This window comes from Erythrolamprus reginae, chromosome 3, assembly GCF_031021105.1.
Source record: "Erythrolamprus reginae isolate rEryReg1 chromosome 3, rEryReg1.hap1, whole genome shotgun sequence".
Lineage (NCBI taxonomy): Eukaryota > Metazoa > Chordata > Lepidosauria > Squamata > Dipsadidae > Erythrolamprus > Erythrolamprus reginae.
Window position 1 is genome coordinate 148,486,714 of NC_091952.1, and position 19,888 is coordinate 148,506,601.

A 19,888-nucleotide genomic window follows, 5' to 3' on the forward strand; every position below is an offset into this window, starting at 1 on the left:
AGCTGGGAAAGTGGCTCCAACAGAACTGAGGAAGGAAACTGGAGCTTTCTCTCTAGAAAAGTGCAGTGCTAAGGGTAGCCAGTTCCCCAAGCCTCTCAGGTAGAGAAGGCAGAGAGTGGAATATTACCTCAGTGGGGAGAAGAAAATGGAAATGTTTATTTAGAAATAAATTACTGAATTCAGTGAGACTTTTGTCCAGGTAAACATTTATAGAATTAAAACTTTAAATAGGCATGAGCTTTATTAGACACAGCAGGGTTTACATCCTCTCAATACCCACAATTGCACAAAATCTACCCTAGTTTTGTTTCAGTCTTTCTCAAACAGTATTTACTATACAGTAATATTTTTCTTATCAACTGTACAAACTAATTCCATTTATCACCTTCTCCAAAGATGTATAATAAATTTTGCTCACAGAATCAAGATGAGCTGATTCTGAAATAATAATTATGGTTATTATACAAATCACGTTGTTCCTATTGCTTTTTCTGTCTGTATTATGTGAAAAAGAAATTTCTGCCATAAACTATTATCCTTCCTATATGTTACTGTTTGATTGATTGATCTATATATGGCTACTCAACTCTGTGGTTCTAGGTGGCTTATACATTAAAATACTACCATTCAAAAATCCATGTACTTTATCCAATTTCCTTTCTACCTGCTTTTTCTAGACAAGTAAAATTCAATTTCAATTCAACTTATTAGATTTGTATGCCGCCCCTCTCCGAAGAATCAATGTTTCATGTGATATTTTATTATTATTTATTACGTTTATTCACTGTCCCTCTTGCTGCCACAAGACTCTGGGCTTGCAATCTGATAAAACTAGGTTATAAAAGATTAGAACTGTAAGATAAATACAATAAAATTAATAAAGAAATAGCTAATATAGCAGATATAATAATAATAATAATAATAATAATAATAATAATAATAATAATAATATATTAGATTTGTATGCCACCCCTCTCTGAGAACTCCTGCCTGGGCCTTAGGCCAATTGACAGAGCTAGGTTTGAATACAAAGTCAAAAAGGGTGGTGGTAGATTTGTCAGGCATGAAAACAAGATCAGCACCTGATGGTACAATTTAACTGATTTATCGCTAAAAGCCTGTGCACCGGTAGCTTCTCAACTAAAGGTCAGCACCTGGTTACTATTAGATAATGTCACTGCCAATTAAGATGGATTGGATTTAGGTCATTTGTGACTATGGAATGATTCTAGGCCAATGTTTCTGAACCTTGGTAGTTGGAAGATGCGTGGACTTCAACTCCCAGAATTCCCCAGCCAGCATTGCTTGGCTGGGGAATTCTGGGAGTTGAAGTCCACGCATCTTCCAACTATCAAGGTTCAGAAACACTGTTCTAGGCCCCTGGTTCCCAACATAGGGCCAACACCCCATAGGGGGCCAATTTCATTTTTAATGGGGGCAATTGGAACCTTGTTTAAACCTAGGTAATGACCTTTTATTATTTATTTAATTTAATTAATTGGATTTATATCCCGCCCCTCTCCAAGGACCTGGGCGGCTTTTAGGCTTCCTCCGCAAGAGTAGTTCTTGAATAAGAAGAATTATGTGTCATAGGGCGGGGAGGCCTCAGGCTTTTAGAGATGCTTAAGTGGGGCATGGCCAAAAAAAGGTTGGGAACCACTGTTCTAGGCTGGTGCCTTTTTTTTTACTCCTCCTGCCACCTCTGCCAGCCCTGTATCTACAAGATCTTACCTCAAATGGTTTGTTGTTCAGGAGGGTGGGCATAGTGCCAGAAAAAGCTTTTCTCCTGGAATCTATCAGTTGAACTGTCCCAGGATCACCATTTGTAATCTTCCCAGCTGACTTCTGACAAGCAAAGTCAATGAGGGAAGCCAGATTTGCTTAATGACTGCATGATTCACTGAACAACAGCAGGGTTTTCCTTAACAACCATGGAAAAAAATTGTAAAATGCAGCAAAATTAATTTAACAACAGCTTCACTTAGAAAACGTTGACCTCAATAATGGTCGTAAGTTGAGGACTAACTGTATTTGCATCACTACAATTATATTCTCAGAATAGTTAGGAAGGATCTTTACTTAACCCTCTTTCTCCTAATTAACCTTTCTATGCTTTGCTGCCTCTTTGCCCCCTGTAATACAGCTTCTCCTACCTGGGAATCCAGACTATTTTCCACCACATCACTTCTCTCTTCAAAAAACTCTTCCAACTCCTCCATCTCTAGCACTCATGGAACTGGCAATGAAAGTAGAGATGATTTCTCAAAGACTCCATTTTCCTTCATGTCTAAGGAACCTTCCACAAAATATCTACAGCACGGGTGTCAAACTCAAGGCCTGTGCACCAGATCCGGCCCATAAGGTCCTTAGATCTGGCCTGTGGGGCTACCCTGGAAACAGCAAAAGGACCAGCTCACTGTGCCCCTGCCAGCGGAAATGGAGCTTGTGGGGGTCGTTGCATGCTCTTCCCAAGCTCCGTTTTTGCTGGCAGAGGGCAGCAGGAAGCCGTCACAGCTGCTCTCCCTGACCTCGCCTTCCTCTGTTAGAGATAATGGATCCCCTCAGCTCCGCCCAGGACCCCTCAGGTGCCCTTGACATGAGTGATGTCGAGCTGGCCACGCCCATGCCCAGCTATCCATGCCTACCAGCCTTCTGAGGTCAAATGCAAATCAAGTTTAACAACTCTGATATACAGTTAGAAAATTCCTCCCCTCTTTCTCTTGGGAAATGAAGGCCAAACTTCTTTTTGTCAGTGTCAGTTCATGAAATGCTATCTTAATTAGCATGTTGGTTTAACATCTAAAGTTTAATGCATTTCAATACAAGGAAGCACATTCTTTCAGAATTTGATTTTTTTTTTTACATTAATAATTTCAAATATCTGCTGATGTACAAATATGAAACATATGGTTATGAGAAAAATGGGTCTTTCGCACAACTTAGAAATTTGCTTTTGGTAAAAACAGGAATTGAAACTAGTTGAGCAGGCCACCTGTTAGCCTTAATCTTAATTTTCAGATGTTTTATAAGGATCCTATCGATACAAACCAATCAAATTTGCAATATTAAAAAAGTAATAATAAAATGTTTGCATATAGGTAATCCTTGACCTACGACCACAATTGAGCCAAAGATTCCCATTGCTGAAAAGACAATTGTTAAGTGAGTTTTGCCCCATTTTATGACCTTTCTTACCATAGTTGTTACACTACAGTTGTAACAAACATAGTTGTTAACTGAATCTGGTTTCCCCATTGACTTTGCTTATCAGAAGGTTGCAAAACATTTAATGTATGATCCCAGGACAGTGCAATTATCAGAAATACATGCCAGATGCCAAGTGTCCAAATTTTGATCACATGAGTATGTGGATGTTGCAATGGTTGTAAGTGTGGAAAATGGTCATAAATAACTTTTTTCAGTACTGTTGTAACTTTGAATGGTCACTTGAGTAATCTGACTCACTATGAGAAACCTATTAAATATATATGCCACCTGACTCCCAGCAATCCTGTGCAGTTCATCAGTTGTCAAAAACATATAAAAATAATAACCACCCCCAACAATACAAAATAAAAGAAACAAAGATGGCAGAGAAAATATAAGATGAAAATGAAGAAAAGGGACATCAATTATCCTTGCCAAATGCCTGGGGTGAAATCCATGATTTTAGGGCCTTTTGCAGTACCAACTGCTCAGTGAAAATGGCAGCATACTAGAAAGTAAGACTCGGGTTTTTCCCATAAAATCTGTTTCATTAGGCAGTTTTGAGGTAACTAGTTTAATTCAAATTTCCAGAACTGTGAATGTATCTAGGATACAGAAGGAATTTAGTGATGGCTTGATTATACCACACTGAGTATCACTGAGAAATCTCAAAAAAAGTTAATATATCAGACAATCTGAGGAGAGCAAATACTGTTGATTCTATTATAAAATTTATTACATGATGAAAAACAAAACAAAAAAAACCCACTAGGAACAAAGAAAGGAATAAATTTTAAAAACAGGAATAAAAATGAAAGTCATAATTGGAAATAGAAAACATCATTAGCAAAACTCAAATTTCAAAATCATATTTTCAACTATTATATGTCTGGTTTTTAATTTTATATCAACACAAATTGTTACCATTCAGTTTTAAAACAAGTGAATTGAACCTTGACTATAAGCAATACAGTATTATCTACTTTTGCCTCTTATTTAATATAAAGCCTGTTCAAAGGCTGAGAAATGACAATGTTTTAATAAGCCAACTTGTAATGTATGTTACATCCAGGAATGTGTACTTGCCTTTTTCAGAAAACTCCAAAGACAATATGTAGCCAAAGTTCTATATAAACTGAAATATTCTAAATGTTGAGGACTATAGTTTAAAAGCACTTTCACCTTTACCTTCCATCCAAGTACCTGATTAATAATTTTAATAACAACGAACCAATTAGGAATCAGTATTAGACATATCCACAGCTTCTGCAATAAGATATTTTTTGAACTATAACATACCAGCTTAGAAATAATAATAATCTTTTAAAAACATTCTTCTCCGTTTAATGCCTCTAGAGTTGGACAGACTGCAAGTAGATCTGGGCCGAACAATGAGACATGTTTATTGTTCATTCAATAATTTTAGCTATGTTTATATAAATTTTTTAAAGCACTGAAACAAAAATAATTTTTGGTGACTTCTCACTCACTGTATCATTACACAGATTCCCTGGCTGTTGGGGCTTCTTCCAATGATTATAATAGTTTTGTGGTAATAGTAGCAATAGTGATTCTGGTAAGCAAGGTGATGAATGGTTATAATTAGAAAGAAAACCTCGTCCAATTAGACTCTATTTTCCTCATGGCTCCATTTATTATTTTGGAAATACAATCTGTATGTGAAATATAGCCTCCAATCACCTTAAAGTTTATAAATCATAGTGGTTGACAAAATACATTAGACCAAAACAAAAGAAAAAACATATGACACCTTAGTATGATCTACAAACCTATCTTTACCAATTTAGCTGAATGTTAACAATGGCTGCAGTTTATTATGAGATCATTTCAGAGCTATAGTAATCATTGGGGGAAATTTTTTTCTAGTGAACTAATCTCCAGACTATTTTGACATATCGCCTTCTTTTCTCAGTTTCAGTATGAAGTCATTGTAAGGGGACAGATCAGGAGGGCTTTGCATAAGGAAATGGTGAATATTTTACTATTAATGAATTACTCTGTTGTGCCCAGGTTTCCTTTTTTGTTTTCCTTTTGGTTTACTGTTGATTTACTCATTTATATGCATAGTCAAGTAGTACAATGATTGCTGGTATGGAGATACATGTGCATAGAGATTATACACATACATACATACAGTATTTATTTATTTATTGGATTTATATGCCGCCCCTCTCCGAGGATGTTTGACATTTGACTGAAATGTTGATGAATTTTATTTCTTGTTAATTTAATAAATATTAAATATGAATATTGTTAACTACCGGTAATAGTTATAGACTAAATAGGTATAGTATCATTTTTATTCTTGATTAACTGTGAAATAATTAAGATATTTCAGACTAATTGACATGTGAAATTAATGTACTTATTTTTGTGTAACAATATTAAATGCTTTTAGCTTCTCTTTTAGAGGAAAAACAGTATAATATAGACAAATCAATGATGAATTAAATAGAATTTCTTCAGTGGATTTTTAAAAAAATATTCAAGATACAGACCTTTTTTAGTTTGATCAGAAGTGCTTTAGGACCTTAGAGCAGGGGTAGGCAAAATTGGCTCTTCTATGATATGTGGACTTCAATTCTCAGGATTCCTGAGCATGATTGGCTCAGGAATTCTGGGAGTTGAAGTCCACAAGTCATAGAGGAGCAAACTTTGCCTACCCCTGACCTAGAGGAAAGAGGGATGGGTCATGGAAATTTACCGTAGTTAAAAGATGACGATTGGTTTTCCATCTTGACAGGACTAGATTCCTTTTGCTTTGTTTCTGGATTCTCATGAGTAAACATAGTAATAAACTTATCTAGTTCCTTGTTGTCACGTGTTGTATCACAACTAATCCCCCCTTCGCTAAACTAGGGGTTGTTTATAGCCAGTGCATGATACCTCTGGCCCATGGGCCACCAGTTTGACACCCCTGTTTTGGAGCAATCAGAAAAAAAGATAAACAGAAACCAAAAAAAGTTTTATCAATGCTATTATCTGTCATACTTTTTTTAAAAAACTGACATTTTTGCAACTAATTATTTTTACTTCAGTTCATCTTTCTTTCTCACACTTTTCAAATTTCTTTTAACTTTGGTCAACAAGAAATTGACAAATAAATGTTGATTTATTGGATTTATATGCCGCCCCTCTCCGCAAACTCGGGGCGGCTCCTAAATTATACTCCAGTTTGGAATAATTGTACAAACTTCAGCAATAAAGTCTACTTATATTTTCAATACTTGTTAAAATCATTGCAAAATAAATGGAAAGGATGTCCAATTTACACATTGCACTCAACATAACACATCTTGCTTGCTGTTGTTTAGCATGCTATGTGAATCCAGCTACTGTGGTTTTAAACCATGGTGGAACCCCCCCCCCCTCCAACAGTGGTAAACACAATAAACCACTTTCAAACCAACTATGGCTTACCACAATTATGGTCTCAGACACTGTTGTTTTATAATAAACTGTAAGCTTGCAACCTGCACAAGGACTGAATGTTCTGCGATTATTACGCTGTTCTGAGTCAAGCAGTTTGATCCATTAGCAAATAGAACAGACCTGGGAAAAGGGCGGGCTCGGGGCCAGATGCGGCCCGCCTGCTGTCTGTGACTGGCCCACGAAGATTGGAAGGAAGGAAGGAAGAAAGGAAGGAAGGAAGGAAGGAAGGAGAAATGGAGGGAGGAAGGAAGAAAGGGAGGGAGGGAGGGAGGAGAAATTCTCTTTCCATGCCTTTTTGCAAAAGTCCAATAAATGCTTGTTTTTTAATTGTTCATTGGTTTCATTGGCCTTTCCAAGAAATTTAAAGCAACCCCCCCACCCCACCTCTCAGTGGGGAAAAAGGGAGGGGGAGGAGGAGGAGGAGGAAGAGGAATCCAAAGCTACTTTCAGGCAAAGCTTCCACTATGTTTTCTCAACTGACAATGTAGGTCAGTTGAAGAGAGGCAGCTGAAAGGAATATTTTGAAAGAGAAGTAAAGAACCGCCCCAAAGTAGAAATAAAAGGCAGAGAAAATCAGAGAGACAGAAGCTTCTCTCCATCTGGAGAAGGAAGGAAGGAAGGAAGGAAAGAATGAAAGAGAAATGGAGGGAACAAGGAAGGAAGGAAGGAAGGGGTGGGCAATTAATTTATAATCATAATATAATATATTATATTATATAATTATATAATTATATATATAATAGATATAACATAATATAATATATAATTATAATTTATAATTATAATATAATTAACTCAGTTCTACCCAATAATATACAGTATTAGGTAGAACTGAGTTAATTATATTAATCTGGCCCTGTAAAATCATCCCAATTTCTCATGCGGCCCCCTGGCAAAATTAATTGCCCACCCCTGAAATAGAACATGAGTTCACAGAAGAATGTAATTCAAAGGTAGGATTATGAGAGGATGGTGAAAAGGACATGTTCAGTCACAGGGAGAACAAAATTATTTTTATTATAGTGTTCCATCTATATCCATACAATTCACAATAATCTGAATCCTATATATTGACAAAGGGAATGTGATACGGTGTGCATGTTTTCTAAGTTAAAAACAAGTCCAGGCTCAGCTATTTCTAGCTGCCTACAGACCTAGCTGACGAGTTCAGATTTTGCTAAAAGTTTTTAATGCTTTTTTGACATCTTTTTGACTATTACCTGACTTAGTCAAGACCCAGATGACTCTGCTCCGTGCCTATTAATAATACATGCAAATTAAGCAACAACCCTTGAAGCTAATTTTGAAGCTAAATTCCTTGAACTCATCCGATTTATTTACAGATTTAAATAAGTATCACACCAATCCGTGTGCGCTAAACGACCGTGCTAAATTGCTAATCCAATTAAATGTAGTTGCTTTTAAATGTACAGTAATTGATTTTATCCAACAACACTACAGACTAAATTTGCTACTGCTGACTTCTGCGTAACTGCCTATGGAGTAAGCCACTACCGAAATCAGACTTACCTTTATGTAACCCCTTTGAAATGAGTCCAGGTTTCTTTCATTAATTATATTGGAAAAACAAGCCGATTGCCACTTTCTTTTACGGTATCCGGAGTGCTGGAGAGTACGGAGAGAGGGCGTGGCTTTCAGCTCGTCAACGATTGGCTTGCGAGTTAGAGTCGTGAACTGGCCGTGCTGCATGCCGGGAAGGAATTTTGTAGCTTAGAGACCACGAAAAATAAACAAGAGCGCTTAGGCCTGTTTGGCGGCGTTGATTAGGATGGCTGGAAATGTGTGCGGTGCCGGAAACTCTACTGTTGCCGGCTGCGATAAAGGCGATTATGATGAACAAATCCGACGTATTCAGGCACAACTCCGGCACAGGTGAGGTCACTGCGCGGTGTTGTTGTTGTTTTAATCTATGACGGAGGAAAACCTGGTTAATTCCCGACCTAAGCGTTTCTTCCTCTTTCCCGGGACTCACTTGGTATAGTCGAGAATTGCCCGGGAGCTCTGAAGGCGGGGCTTCCCTTCCATGCCGCCGAGCAACGGAGCAGATTGAACGCCTCTCTGCGGCAATTGGAACATGGGACCTGATCGGGATAAAGAGAGTTAAAGCGCTGAATCGAAATACCTTCCCCTGATATTTGAAATACTTCCAAGCACCAATTCTATCCAATATGTATAATTATTATAAAGGTGCTGTTAAATTCATGTGGCTTGGGCCTGTCTTGTCCATAATTGAGAGAAATCTCTCAATCTCTCAAATTGCTCGTTTTACATTTTTGCATTTGGCATTATATTATTGTATTATTTTATAATACAATAATAATATATTTTGTGTTATATTTTTGTATTTCTGAGCTTTTGATTCAGATATTACAGTATAAATATAAGAAGGACTCTCACACTATGACTGTTTAAGGGAGTGTGTCTAGCTGTCAGTTGACTGAAGTACTCTATACTTTTCAACTTAAAATATTGGCTTTTTGAAAGAATATTAAATATTAAAATAATCCTCCATCTAGGTATTAACACACACCCAAATAATTATATATATAAATTTCTAATAAAATTTATATACAGTATATATAAAATTCTAATGAAATATATTAGAAAATACTACCTAACAAGTTCTGGGGTGATTGTAGCATGCCTTTGTCCTCTTTCTAAAGTAATTGTACAGATGAGTTTTAAGATGTTCTAAAAGCTAAAGTCCGCTTAATTTTTTAAAATTTACCAGAACAATATTTTTGTTGTCCATAGGATAATGTAGTTAATCTAATTGATCTGAAATGTTATCAAATACTGTACAGGTATTGATATCCACTGTATAGGAATGCATTGTTCTATCTATAAGATAAGTGATAGCCTTTTAAATTACGAATTATATTTCAAATATAAACATTTTAAAACAAATATACCAATACTGCCATTCCATATTTTATTATTTGAATTCATTGTGTACAATATACAGAGTATGAATTGGGTTTGCAAATCCCTGCTATAAGAATGCATTATTGTACAGTATGTAACTTTTTAAATTCAGGATATTTTGAACCACATTCGGTGTAGCAGATTTGATGGAATATACATCATGCTTAGTCATATTTACAGAATCGGGTTATAAATAATTGGGCCACTAATAACATTGCATTTTAATGGAAAAATTCACACCTTACATTACGAAAAATATGTTTTTCTGATAGCCACTTTTGACTGTTAAGTGGAATACAGAATACAGTGATCCCCCGTTTATTGCGTCCCCAACCATTGCGAACAGGGTACTTCGCTATTTTTCAACCCGGAAGTCAAAATACCATCTACGCATGCGTGTATGGGCACGCATGCGTAGATGGCAACCGGGAGATCAGCTGCTGGGCGGCTTCCCTGAGTCTTCCCCCTCTTGCTGGCGTCAGCGAGGAGTTTCCCCACCGCCCACGCAAACTCCTCGCTGCCGCCCGCCCTTCGCCCGCCCACGCCGTTCATTCTCGCCGCTTTTGAGCTGAGTCCGGAAGCGAATTCGCTCCCGGACTCAGCTCGAAAGCGCCGAGACAAGCCGTTCCTTGCCGCTTGCTATCGGCGCTTTTGAGCTGAGTCCGGGAGCGAATTCGCTCCCGGACTCAGCTCGAAAGCGCCGAGACAAGCCGTTCCTTGCCGCTTGCTATCGGCGCTTTTGAGCTGAGTCCGGGAGCGAATTCGCTCCCGGACTCAGCTCGAAAGCGCCGAGACAAGCCGTTCCTTGCCGCTTGCTATCGGCGATTTCGAGCTGAATCCGGGAGCGAATTCGCTCCCGGACTCAGCTCGAAAGCGCCGAGACAAGCCGTTCCTTGCCGCTTGCTATCGGCGCTTTTGAGCTGAGTCCGGGAGCGAATTCGCTCCCGGACTCAGCTCGAAAGCGCCGAGAGACAGCGCCAAGGAACGGCTCGTCCACGCTGTCTCTCGGCGCTTTCGAGCTGAGTCCGGGAGCGAATTCGCTCCCGGACTCAGCTCGAAAGCGCCGAGAGACAGCGCCAAGGAACGGCTCCTCCACGCTGTCTCTCGGCACTTTCGAGCTGAGTCCGGGAGCGAATTCGCTCCCGGACTCAGCTCGAAAGCGCCGAGAGCCAGCGCCCCCCGGACCCCCAACCCGGGTTTGGGGGGCTGCTAGGAAGCCCCCCATGCCGGCGGCAAACAGCCGCGCCGCCCCCAATCTTCGGCTCCTCGCTAGCGCTGTGGGAGTAAAAACACCATCTGCACATGCGCAGATGGTGTTTTTACTTCCGCAGCGCTACTTCGCGAAAACCCGCTCGTTGCGGGGGCTCCTGGAACGGAACCCTCGCAACGAGCGGGGGATCACTGTACTGAATAAGAATTGGAAGGGACTTTGTATGTTTTCTAGTCCAACCCCCTGCTCAAGCAGGACAACCTGTACATTCTCGACAGAAGGCTCTCCATTCTTCTGAAAAACCTCCAGTGATGGAGCACCCACAATTTCTGAAAGCAAGCCACTGATTAATTGTTCTCACTGACGGGGAATTTCTCCTTAATTCTAGATTGGATCTCTTTGTTTAGTTTTCATTCCATTTCTTCTTGTCTTGCTTTGGAAAAGATAGGTTGACCCACCTCTCTTTGCGACAACCCCTTAAATATTGGAAGACTATTATGTCACACCTAGTCCTTCTCATTGGATTAGACATGTGATGGCAAACCTATGGCACATGGAACCACATCTGAGGGAAGGCAATGCATTGCTAAAAATCCAGCTGATTTTCAGCCTTCTGGAGGGTTGGGGGAGGCCGTTTTCACCCTTTCCAGGCTTCAGGAAAGCCTCTGGACCCTGTGGGTGGTGAAAAACAGGTCCAATGGGCCTACCAGAAGTTGTAAAATCTGGTAGACCCATTGGCTCATTTTTCACTCTCCCCAGGTTTCAGGAAGTCCAATAGGCCCATTGGGCCCATTTTTACCATCCAGAGGCTCCAGAGGCTTTTCTGAAGCCAGGGGAAGATGAAAAACTACCCAACTGGCCTACTGGAAGTCCGGAGGCTTCAGTGAGATTGATTGATTTGATTTATATGCTGCCCCTCTCCCAGGACTCGGAGCGGCTTACAACATATAAAATAGAATTTAGACTTATATACCACTTCACTGTGTTTTACTGCCCTCTCTTTACAGTAGGCTCGTGTTTCATCCTCTCCAGGCTCCAAAGGCTTCCCTGGAATCGAGGGAGAGTAAAGACACACACACCCCTGAGGCTCTCTGGAAGCCCAAAACACCCTCCCAGAGCCTCTGTGTGAGCCAAAAATCTGCTGGCCGGCAGACACATACACGTTGGAGCTGAGCTAGGGAAATGGCTCGTGTGCCAGCAGATATGGCTCTGCGTGCCACCTGTGGCACCCGTGCCATAGGTTTGCCATCACTGGTTTAGATTGTAATCCCCTAATCATCTTTGTTGCTTACTTCTGTACTCTTCTCTACACTCTTTCTGGAGTCTTTTTTGTATCATGGTGACCAAAATTGGACACAGTATTTCAAGTGCGGTCTTATCAGTGCAGTATAAAGTGATATTAATACTTCTGTAGTGTTATTGATCTAAACAATTTTGGCAGTTGAAGGTTTGTTTTCCAAGAGAGCTTGGGAAAATTTTTTGAAATTGTGATATTCAGGATTGGTCTGAATACCTACTGAAGAAAGAAGAGAACCACTATGGGGCAAATCCTCCTGATACAGATAACTTTTATGAACACTGGTAAAGGGAGCTTCTGCCAGTCAAATAAAGGGACAGATATCCAAGAAGAATTCAAACCAGAACATAGGTGTAACAGTACTTTTATTTGCTCTTTACTGTTTCTTGCACCTGAAAGAAAGTAGACTTTACTGGGAGCAATTTTAGAGAACATACTGACTTGCTTGATGACTCACCTCCTTAAATCAATCTTAGAAGTTATCTAGATAGCATCTTAGGTATTCTTGGAAACTATATTCAGAATCTCCTGTTTGATGAAGGTTTGCTTTGTCTCCAAGTGATTGATGGGGTCTAACCATTTTTTAAAGTTCTAGAGCATTCCCATGAAAATATTTTCAACTATGATGATTCCATTTTGATAGCTAAATAAATTATTTTGTTGGTTTTAAAAAAGAAGTACGTTGGACTCCTTTCCGCTTAATTTATTATTAAATTGTATTGTATTAAATTGTAAATTAATGTGTACTACATTGCATGTTTTGGTTTTGACTTTTTATCTTGGAATTGCTCTTACTCTTGTATCAGAATGTTGAGTGCCCATGTTTAGTTGCTTTTTGATTAAAGAAAAAATCCAGAAAAAAAATAACTACCCTCCTCTATAAGGAAACTACTTAATCCTGGATTCTTATGCGTTTAAATTGAAATTTTGTTACATAAATGGTGTTAATATATCTGTATAGTCAGATTTCATGAGAACAGTTGTTGGTTAGTTCAGATATAAAGATTAATTGATAAATTAGATTTTCAGAAATTATAAGGTTAGAAGTTGTAGCTATCCTAGTGTGAATAAATGCTAGTGTTTAACAATAAAGCATGGTCCTGAGACATCAAATACAACATTTTGGGATCTCTTTGGATCAGGTTACATCTAGGCTTCACTAACTACCAGACTATTATATGATTTAAAGACCTGTGAAGAAAGTACAAATGGGGTGTCAAACTGGCGACCCGTCAGCCAGATGCGCTGTGCTGGCCATGCCCAATCCAGTTCCCTGAAGGGGGAAAATGTCACGAAATGTCATATGATGGCAATGTGACACCATGGGTTTGACACCTGTGGTACAGATAGTCCTTGATTTGTTATTACAATTGAGCCCAGAATTATAGTTATAAGTCATGGCAGTCATTAAGCAGGTCACCACATGATTATGCCTGATTTAATTATCTATTTTCAGCAGTCATTAAGCAATGCTGCAATCCTTAAATGAACACTGCCATTGTTAAATGAATCAATTTCAGCCAATGACTGGATTTGGTTTTGTTCTGGGTTTTTTGCTGGAAACCAGAATTAAATAACAACAAAAAAAATGGCAAAAAAAATAAATGGTTGTCAGAACTTTGAAACCAGGCTGTAAGTAGGTTTGAGGAGGTCCATTATAATTTAAAAGGTGGTTTGTAAGGAGTTTTGAGGTGGTCATAAATCAAGAAGTAGCTGCAGTTACAGCCATTAAAATAAAAAGGGCAATCTAGGCTGAACCGAGTATGAGGACCTAGGAAACAGACACATTAGCAGTTTGGAGGCAGAACATTCTTCATCTGCAATTTGAATTTCATCTAGTATATGGGTCATTCTTTGTCAACTAGACCAGGTGAAATTAAAGCCTTATTTGAAAAGAAACCATCACAAAAACAACATATATGATAGACAAAAACATCCTCTTTCTAATAAAAATGAAGATGATTGAAGGTGAGAAAACAGAGAGGATAGAAAAAAAACCTTGTTCTTTCTAATGAAGATGATTAAAGGTAATGAAACAGAACCCTCTGTTTTCTGACATTCAATCATTTTCATTTTATTTCATTAGAAAGAGCACATTTTTTCTATCATATATATTGCTTTTGTGGTGGTTTCTTTTCAAATAAGTCTGCAAAAATCAGTCAAGTGGATACCTGGTCCACTTGACAGAGAATGACCCATATACATTGTTCTGCCGGCTCTTGGCACGAGCCTCTAATTAAATGCAAAAGTTTCCAAAACAGACACACACACGGGAAAAGTCAACTATACTTTCTTTATGCACAGAAAAATAGAAGCAAAACCCTATTTTTGTAGTCAAAGGGCTCACCTGTAAAACAAACAGACTTGAAGGCAGTGAAATAACCAAAAAAACCACCTCAAAGCAATTAACAAGTAGCTGTGATGTTGTCACCGCTACGCTCCTTCAGACTTTGGTTTAACTCACACTTAACTATGATTTACCTTCAGAGTCCAGATATCAAAGCACAGGGTCCTTGGAGAATCCGGAGAGTCAAGGCAATCCACAATCACGAACAGATAGTCTTCCACACTGAGAGGCCAGCACACTGTCCATTTAACAGCAGCCCTAATTAGTTGAACCACACCCAACCACAGGTGAACTCTCTTATCTTTTGTAATACCTACATAGCTGCTCTTTCCTATTCAAGGCTCTTTGTCTACGTACATCAATAAATGTTACTTCATCAGAGTCCAGTGAAGATAAAGAGGATGATGCATTGCTTCCTAATGGGCTGCCTGCCAGGCCCCTCTGAGGGTCCCATTTCACAGTCACTCCCTGTTTCCGATGATACTTCGCTGCCCGAATCGGCAGTAAAATAGGCCTCTGTCACTGGGAGTATTCACCCACATCCACCCCCACAGTCCTTGGGGCAGGAGCTGGCCCAGAGCCAACCATAACATACATTAGCCAGCTGTATGGTACGATGGTTATAACATGTAGGTAACATTTTGCTTACAGCTAACAAGAAAATTTAGCTACCCATGTCAGGTTGCAACATATTTCACAATTCATGGCAATGTAATACTTGGTAAGGAAGGACAGTAAAACATAAATCAAGGTTAGACATATTTGTTATCTTAATGTAATGTAATATCATCAGTTTTCGTGTGACCTTGTTTTATAGTTCCAATTTCCAAGCATTGGCATTAGGTTCTGTTTGTTAATGCTCTAACAAACATTAGGCTTGGTTCTAGTGGCTGCCTGCTTCTAAGAAGACTACTTTTGTTGAGGAAGGGACTCAGATTCATCAGAACTAATTTCAATAATATTTTTCCTCTCCATGGCTATTGAGCGTAGTGTCTTTTTATACCCTGCACAAGATCACATTCTCTTTAGTCTTCTAAGTGCAGCTTTGGAGTATCATTGTCAACAAGCAAAATTCTTTGGAGTGTTTGTTCAGTTATGGGGAGGAGATTGTGTGTAATGGATGATTCATGCCATCACTTGTGAGACGGAGTTAACAATTTATTCATTCATTCATTCATTTATTTATTTATTTATTTATTCAACTTCTATGCCACCCAATCCCGAAGGTCTCAGATATATTAATTTACCAGAAGTGTATTCTTAGTGATCAGATACTTCCATTACATGTTGAATAGATGGCAGCTGGGTGAGGTTGGCATTTTGATTTGAATCTTGGAGATTGTATCTTTGTTGCTCAGATGGGATTGTATCTGGTTTTCTTTCCCAGGAGTTCTCTGTCAATTTGTATTAGGCTGCAAGAATGGGTTGAAAGATGTGATCCGCTGATTCTGATTGATGGACACTGTGATGCCCAAGATAGAGATATTCTTTGTTTTGGGGATAGCTCTGATCACAGAGATGCATTTTGCTACATTGTGAATGTTGTGTGATTGGGAGTAGAAAGTTCAAAATGTTGCCTTGATTATTTCTGATGGATTTGTGTCCCAGCTTTTTTATAAAAAGGTTAAGTTGGATGCCAGGAGGTGGGATTAATAGAAGCTGCACCTCCAGGTTCTATGGAGAATCAATGAATTTCATAAGTCGCAAAGTCTTAAGGTCTCAGCTGGCTAAAACATAACAAAATAAGCTAATGTTTTCCTCATGTACTGTATACTGGACTATACTGGAATCTTTCCAAAGACAGTCTCAAAAATGATAACATTAGACTAAGATGTTGTAAACAAGTTTCATATCAGGATGAACTGACTAAAGATGGGACAAATATGTGGAATGGCAGATGACTGCCTTTTTAAAAAACACTCAACTATAGGGAAAGTGGCCCAAATAAAATATTGGTGAAGCAAATTGACAATCTAATTTTAAACAAAATAACTAGAAAACAGGGAAAATCATTATAAGAAGTATCTTATGTCCAGTGACACTCATAGCAATGTAGGCCTCCCAGGTCAATCTGGTCCAGGCACTTGCTAAAAGAATGAAGAAAAAAACTGGCAAGAACAGGTGTGCTTGTAAATTCTCTGTTTGATCTGAGACCTTTGTTGAGATCTGTCAGTTGTGGTTTGGAAGACATTAGGTGGGCATGCTTATTCCAACATATCTCCTTGATCCATCAGAGTATGTAGGAGCTCTAGCTTTCAGTTATAAACCTTTGTATAACGTTTGAGAGTTGCTGGGTGGGATTTCCATCAAGGACATCAATGGGTTATAGAATCAGTGTGATAAGGCATCCCTATGAGGAAGGATTGCTTCAGCCAACTCCTCAGGGAGATGTGGCCCATGTTCAGATTTTATAGCGTATCTGAGTGCTTCAGTTCTCACTAACTTGAACAGCAGCCCCTTCTCCTCTTTTAGTGTAACTAGTTTATATTTTAGCTGTCTTGAATTTCATGACTGGTTTTTACTTCAGCTGCCTTTAATTTGGTGTTCGTTACATTTGATTTTGGCGTGTTGGTTCCAACTCTATTCTTTTAACAAACAGGTTTTTCAGCAGCAACTGCTTCTGCTCTAATGAGGTCATTAACAAGTGTAGTGTTACTCAGGCTTGATTACTTTAGCCAGAGTTTCTCTCATTTGCTTGAACCTGTGGCCTTTTCTAGTTCTAGTGTTTCCCTGGGATTAAAAGTCAGTATACTCCGTCTTTGGGTTAGTTGCTGGAGTGCTTTTGAGAGACTTGGTTTTTTGAACTCATTCATTACCTGTTGGAGCCATTGTCTGGGGTTTCTATTCAGTCTGTCTATTAAGGGGCATCTAGATTGCCATTCAGTCTGGCTGCAATGCTTCTTAATAGCAGGAAGAGCTTTGAAAAGGCTATGATAGTTTGGCTGCAGTATCACGTTCTAGCCCTCTATATGCTTTAATGACTTATCAAAGTTTTTTTTACTGTGCTGATTCTAGTTGAAGGCCATGTACTGCAATTTTATAGAGTAGAAATACTATTGATTTCTGCCTTAAAATGTTAAGGATCTTTAAGAAGGAATCGTTTTGGCAATTTTACATTAAATTTATGTCAGGCCCTGCTCCTAACTGGATTCCAGTTCTATAGCCAATATGGACAATGACCAAAGAAGAAGGAAATAATGACACAACATCTGCAAGGGTCTAACTTATTTAGCCTTAGATGTAGTCCTTGATTAATGACCATTTGTTTAACAGTTCGGAATTATGATGGCCTGGGAAAGGGTGCCTTCTGGCTACTGCAAAACATTGCACGCACTATCACTCTTGCAGTCTTGTGACTGCTATTTGGGTGGTTGACAACTTGTTCATACTTAGGATCAGTTACCAAGAGTTTCCCAGTCATGTTGCAATCTTCTCTGCCATCATGATGAGGAAAGCAGGAACCGGAGGAGTCCCGGCAGATGCGGTGAGTTCTTTCATCCTCGCACTGGAGCAGACCCCGACCTCTGCGGACCGGTCACAGATAGCAGGCGGGCCGGATGCGGCCCACGGGCCACCCTTTGCCCAGGTCTGATCTAGAGTATATCAGGCATACCAACAAAAGTCCAGGCTTATTTACTCTTTCAGTAAAATAATATTTTCTCATGTTGCTTTTGATCTTTCCCCCAACTAACTTCAGATTGTGTCCCCTTGTTCTTGTGTTCACTTTCGCACTGGAGCAGACCCCGACCTCCGCGGACCAGTCACAGATAGCAAGCGGGCCAGGTGTTCCAAGGATCTACTACTCTTTCAGTAAAATAATATTTTCTCATGTTGCTTTTGATCTTTCCCCCAACTAACTTCAGATTGTGTCCCCTTGTTTTTGTGTTCACTTTCGCACTGGAGCAGACCCCGACCTCCGCGGACCGGTCACAGATGGCAGGTGGGCCGGATGCGGCCCACGGGCCACCCTTTGCCCAGGTCTGATCTAGAGTATATCAGGCATACCAACAAAAGTCCAGGCTTATTTACAGCATGATAGTTTATTTGTTGCATAATGCCAATGTTCAAGTCTATTAAGATCCTTCTTATCCTAAGTCTGGAGAGTTGGCTACACCTGCCAACTTGGTATCATCTGCAAATTCGATGAGTTCCCCTAATCAAAATAGAAACATAGAAACATAGAAGTCTGACGGCAGAAAAAGACCTCATGGTCCATCTAGTCTGCCCTTATACTATTTTCTGTATTTTATCTTAGGATGGATATATGTTTATCCCAGGCATGTTTAAATTCAGTTACTGTGGATTTATCTACCACGTCTGCTGGAAGTTTGTTCCAAGGATCTACTACTCTTTCAGTAAAATAATATTTTCTCATGTTGCTTTTGATCTTTCCCCAACTAACTTCAGATTGTGTCCCTTTGTTCTTGTGTATACTTTCCTATTAAAAACACTTCCCTCCTGGATGTTATTTAACCCTTTAACATATTTAAATGTTTCGATCATGTCCCCCCTTTTCCTTCTGTCCTCCAAACTATACAGATTGAGTTCATGAAGTCTTTCCTGATACGTTTTATGCTTAAGACCTTCCACCATTCTTGTAGCCCGTCTTTGGACCCGTTCAATTTTGTCAATATCTTTTTGTAGGTGAGGTCTCCAGAACTGAACACAGTATTCCAAATGTGGTCTCACCAGCACTCTATATAACGGGATCATAATTTCCCTCTTCCTGCTTGTTATACCTCTAGCTATGCAGCCAAACATCCTACTTGCTTTCCCTACCGCCTGACTGCACTGTTCACCCATTTTGAGACTGTCAGAAATCACTACCCCTAAATCCTTTTCTTCTGAAGTTTTTGCTAACACAGAACTGCCAATACAATACTCAGATTGAGGATTCCTTTTCCCCAAGTGCATTATTTTACATTTGGAAACATTAAACTGCAGTTTTCATTGCTTTGACCGTTTATCTAGTAAAGCTAAATCATTTACCACATTACAGACGCCTCCAGGAATATCAACCCTAGTGCACACTTTAGAGTCATCGGCAAATAGGCAAACCTTCCCTACCAAACCTTCCCCTATGTCACTCACAAACATATTAAAAAGAATAGGACCCAGAACAGACCCTTGTGGCACACCGCTTGTAACCTGTCTCTGCTCAGAATACTCGCCATTAACAATAACTCTCTGATGTCTACCCTTCAGCCAGCTGCAAATCCATTGAACTGTCCAGGGATTAAGTCCAATCTTCACTAATTTATCTATCAGCTCTTTATGTGGAACCATATCAAAGGCTTTGCTGAAGTCCAGGTATCCACGGCGCCACCTTGATCCAACACCTTTGTGACATAGTCAAAGAAATCAATGAGATTAGTCTGACATGATTTGCCTTCAGTAAAGCCATGCTGATTTGGCTCCAATAAATTAT

General features: G+C 39.3%; 1 protein-coding gene and 1 long non-coding RNA gene across 4 annotated transcripts in view; one reads left to right on the top strand and one right to left on the bottom strand.

Moving 5' to 3' along the window:
- LOC139164617 (uncharacterized) overlaps positions 1-8,624 on the bottom strand; it is a 77,169-nt gene extending 68,545 nt beyond the window's left edge. For both annotated transcript variants that reach the window (XR_011558661.1, XR_011558662.1), the window contains exon 1: positions 8,191-8,624. This is a non-coding gene — a long non-coding RNA (uncharacterized lncRNA). The remainder of the gene's footprint in view (positions 1-8,190) is intronic.
- The window catches only part of KIZ (kizuna centrosomal protein), a 96,779-nt gene continuing 85,206 nt past the window's right edge, over positions 8,316-19,888 (top strand). For both annotated transcript variants that reach the window (XR_011558660.1, XM_070747000.1), the window contains exon 1: positions 8,316-8,553. Coding sequence is in view for 1 of the 2 variants with exons in the window: in XM_070747000.1 (XP_070603101.1) it covers positions 8,450-8,553 (104 nt within the window). In the remaining variant the exon portion in view is untranslated. The remainder of the gene's footprint in view (positions 8,554-19,888) is intronic.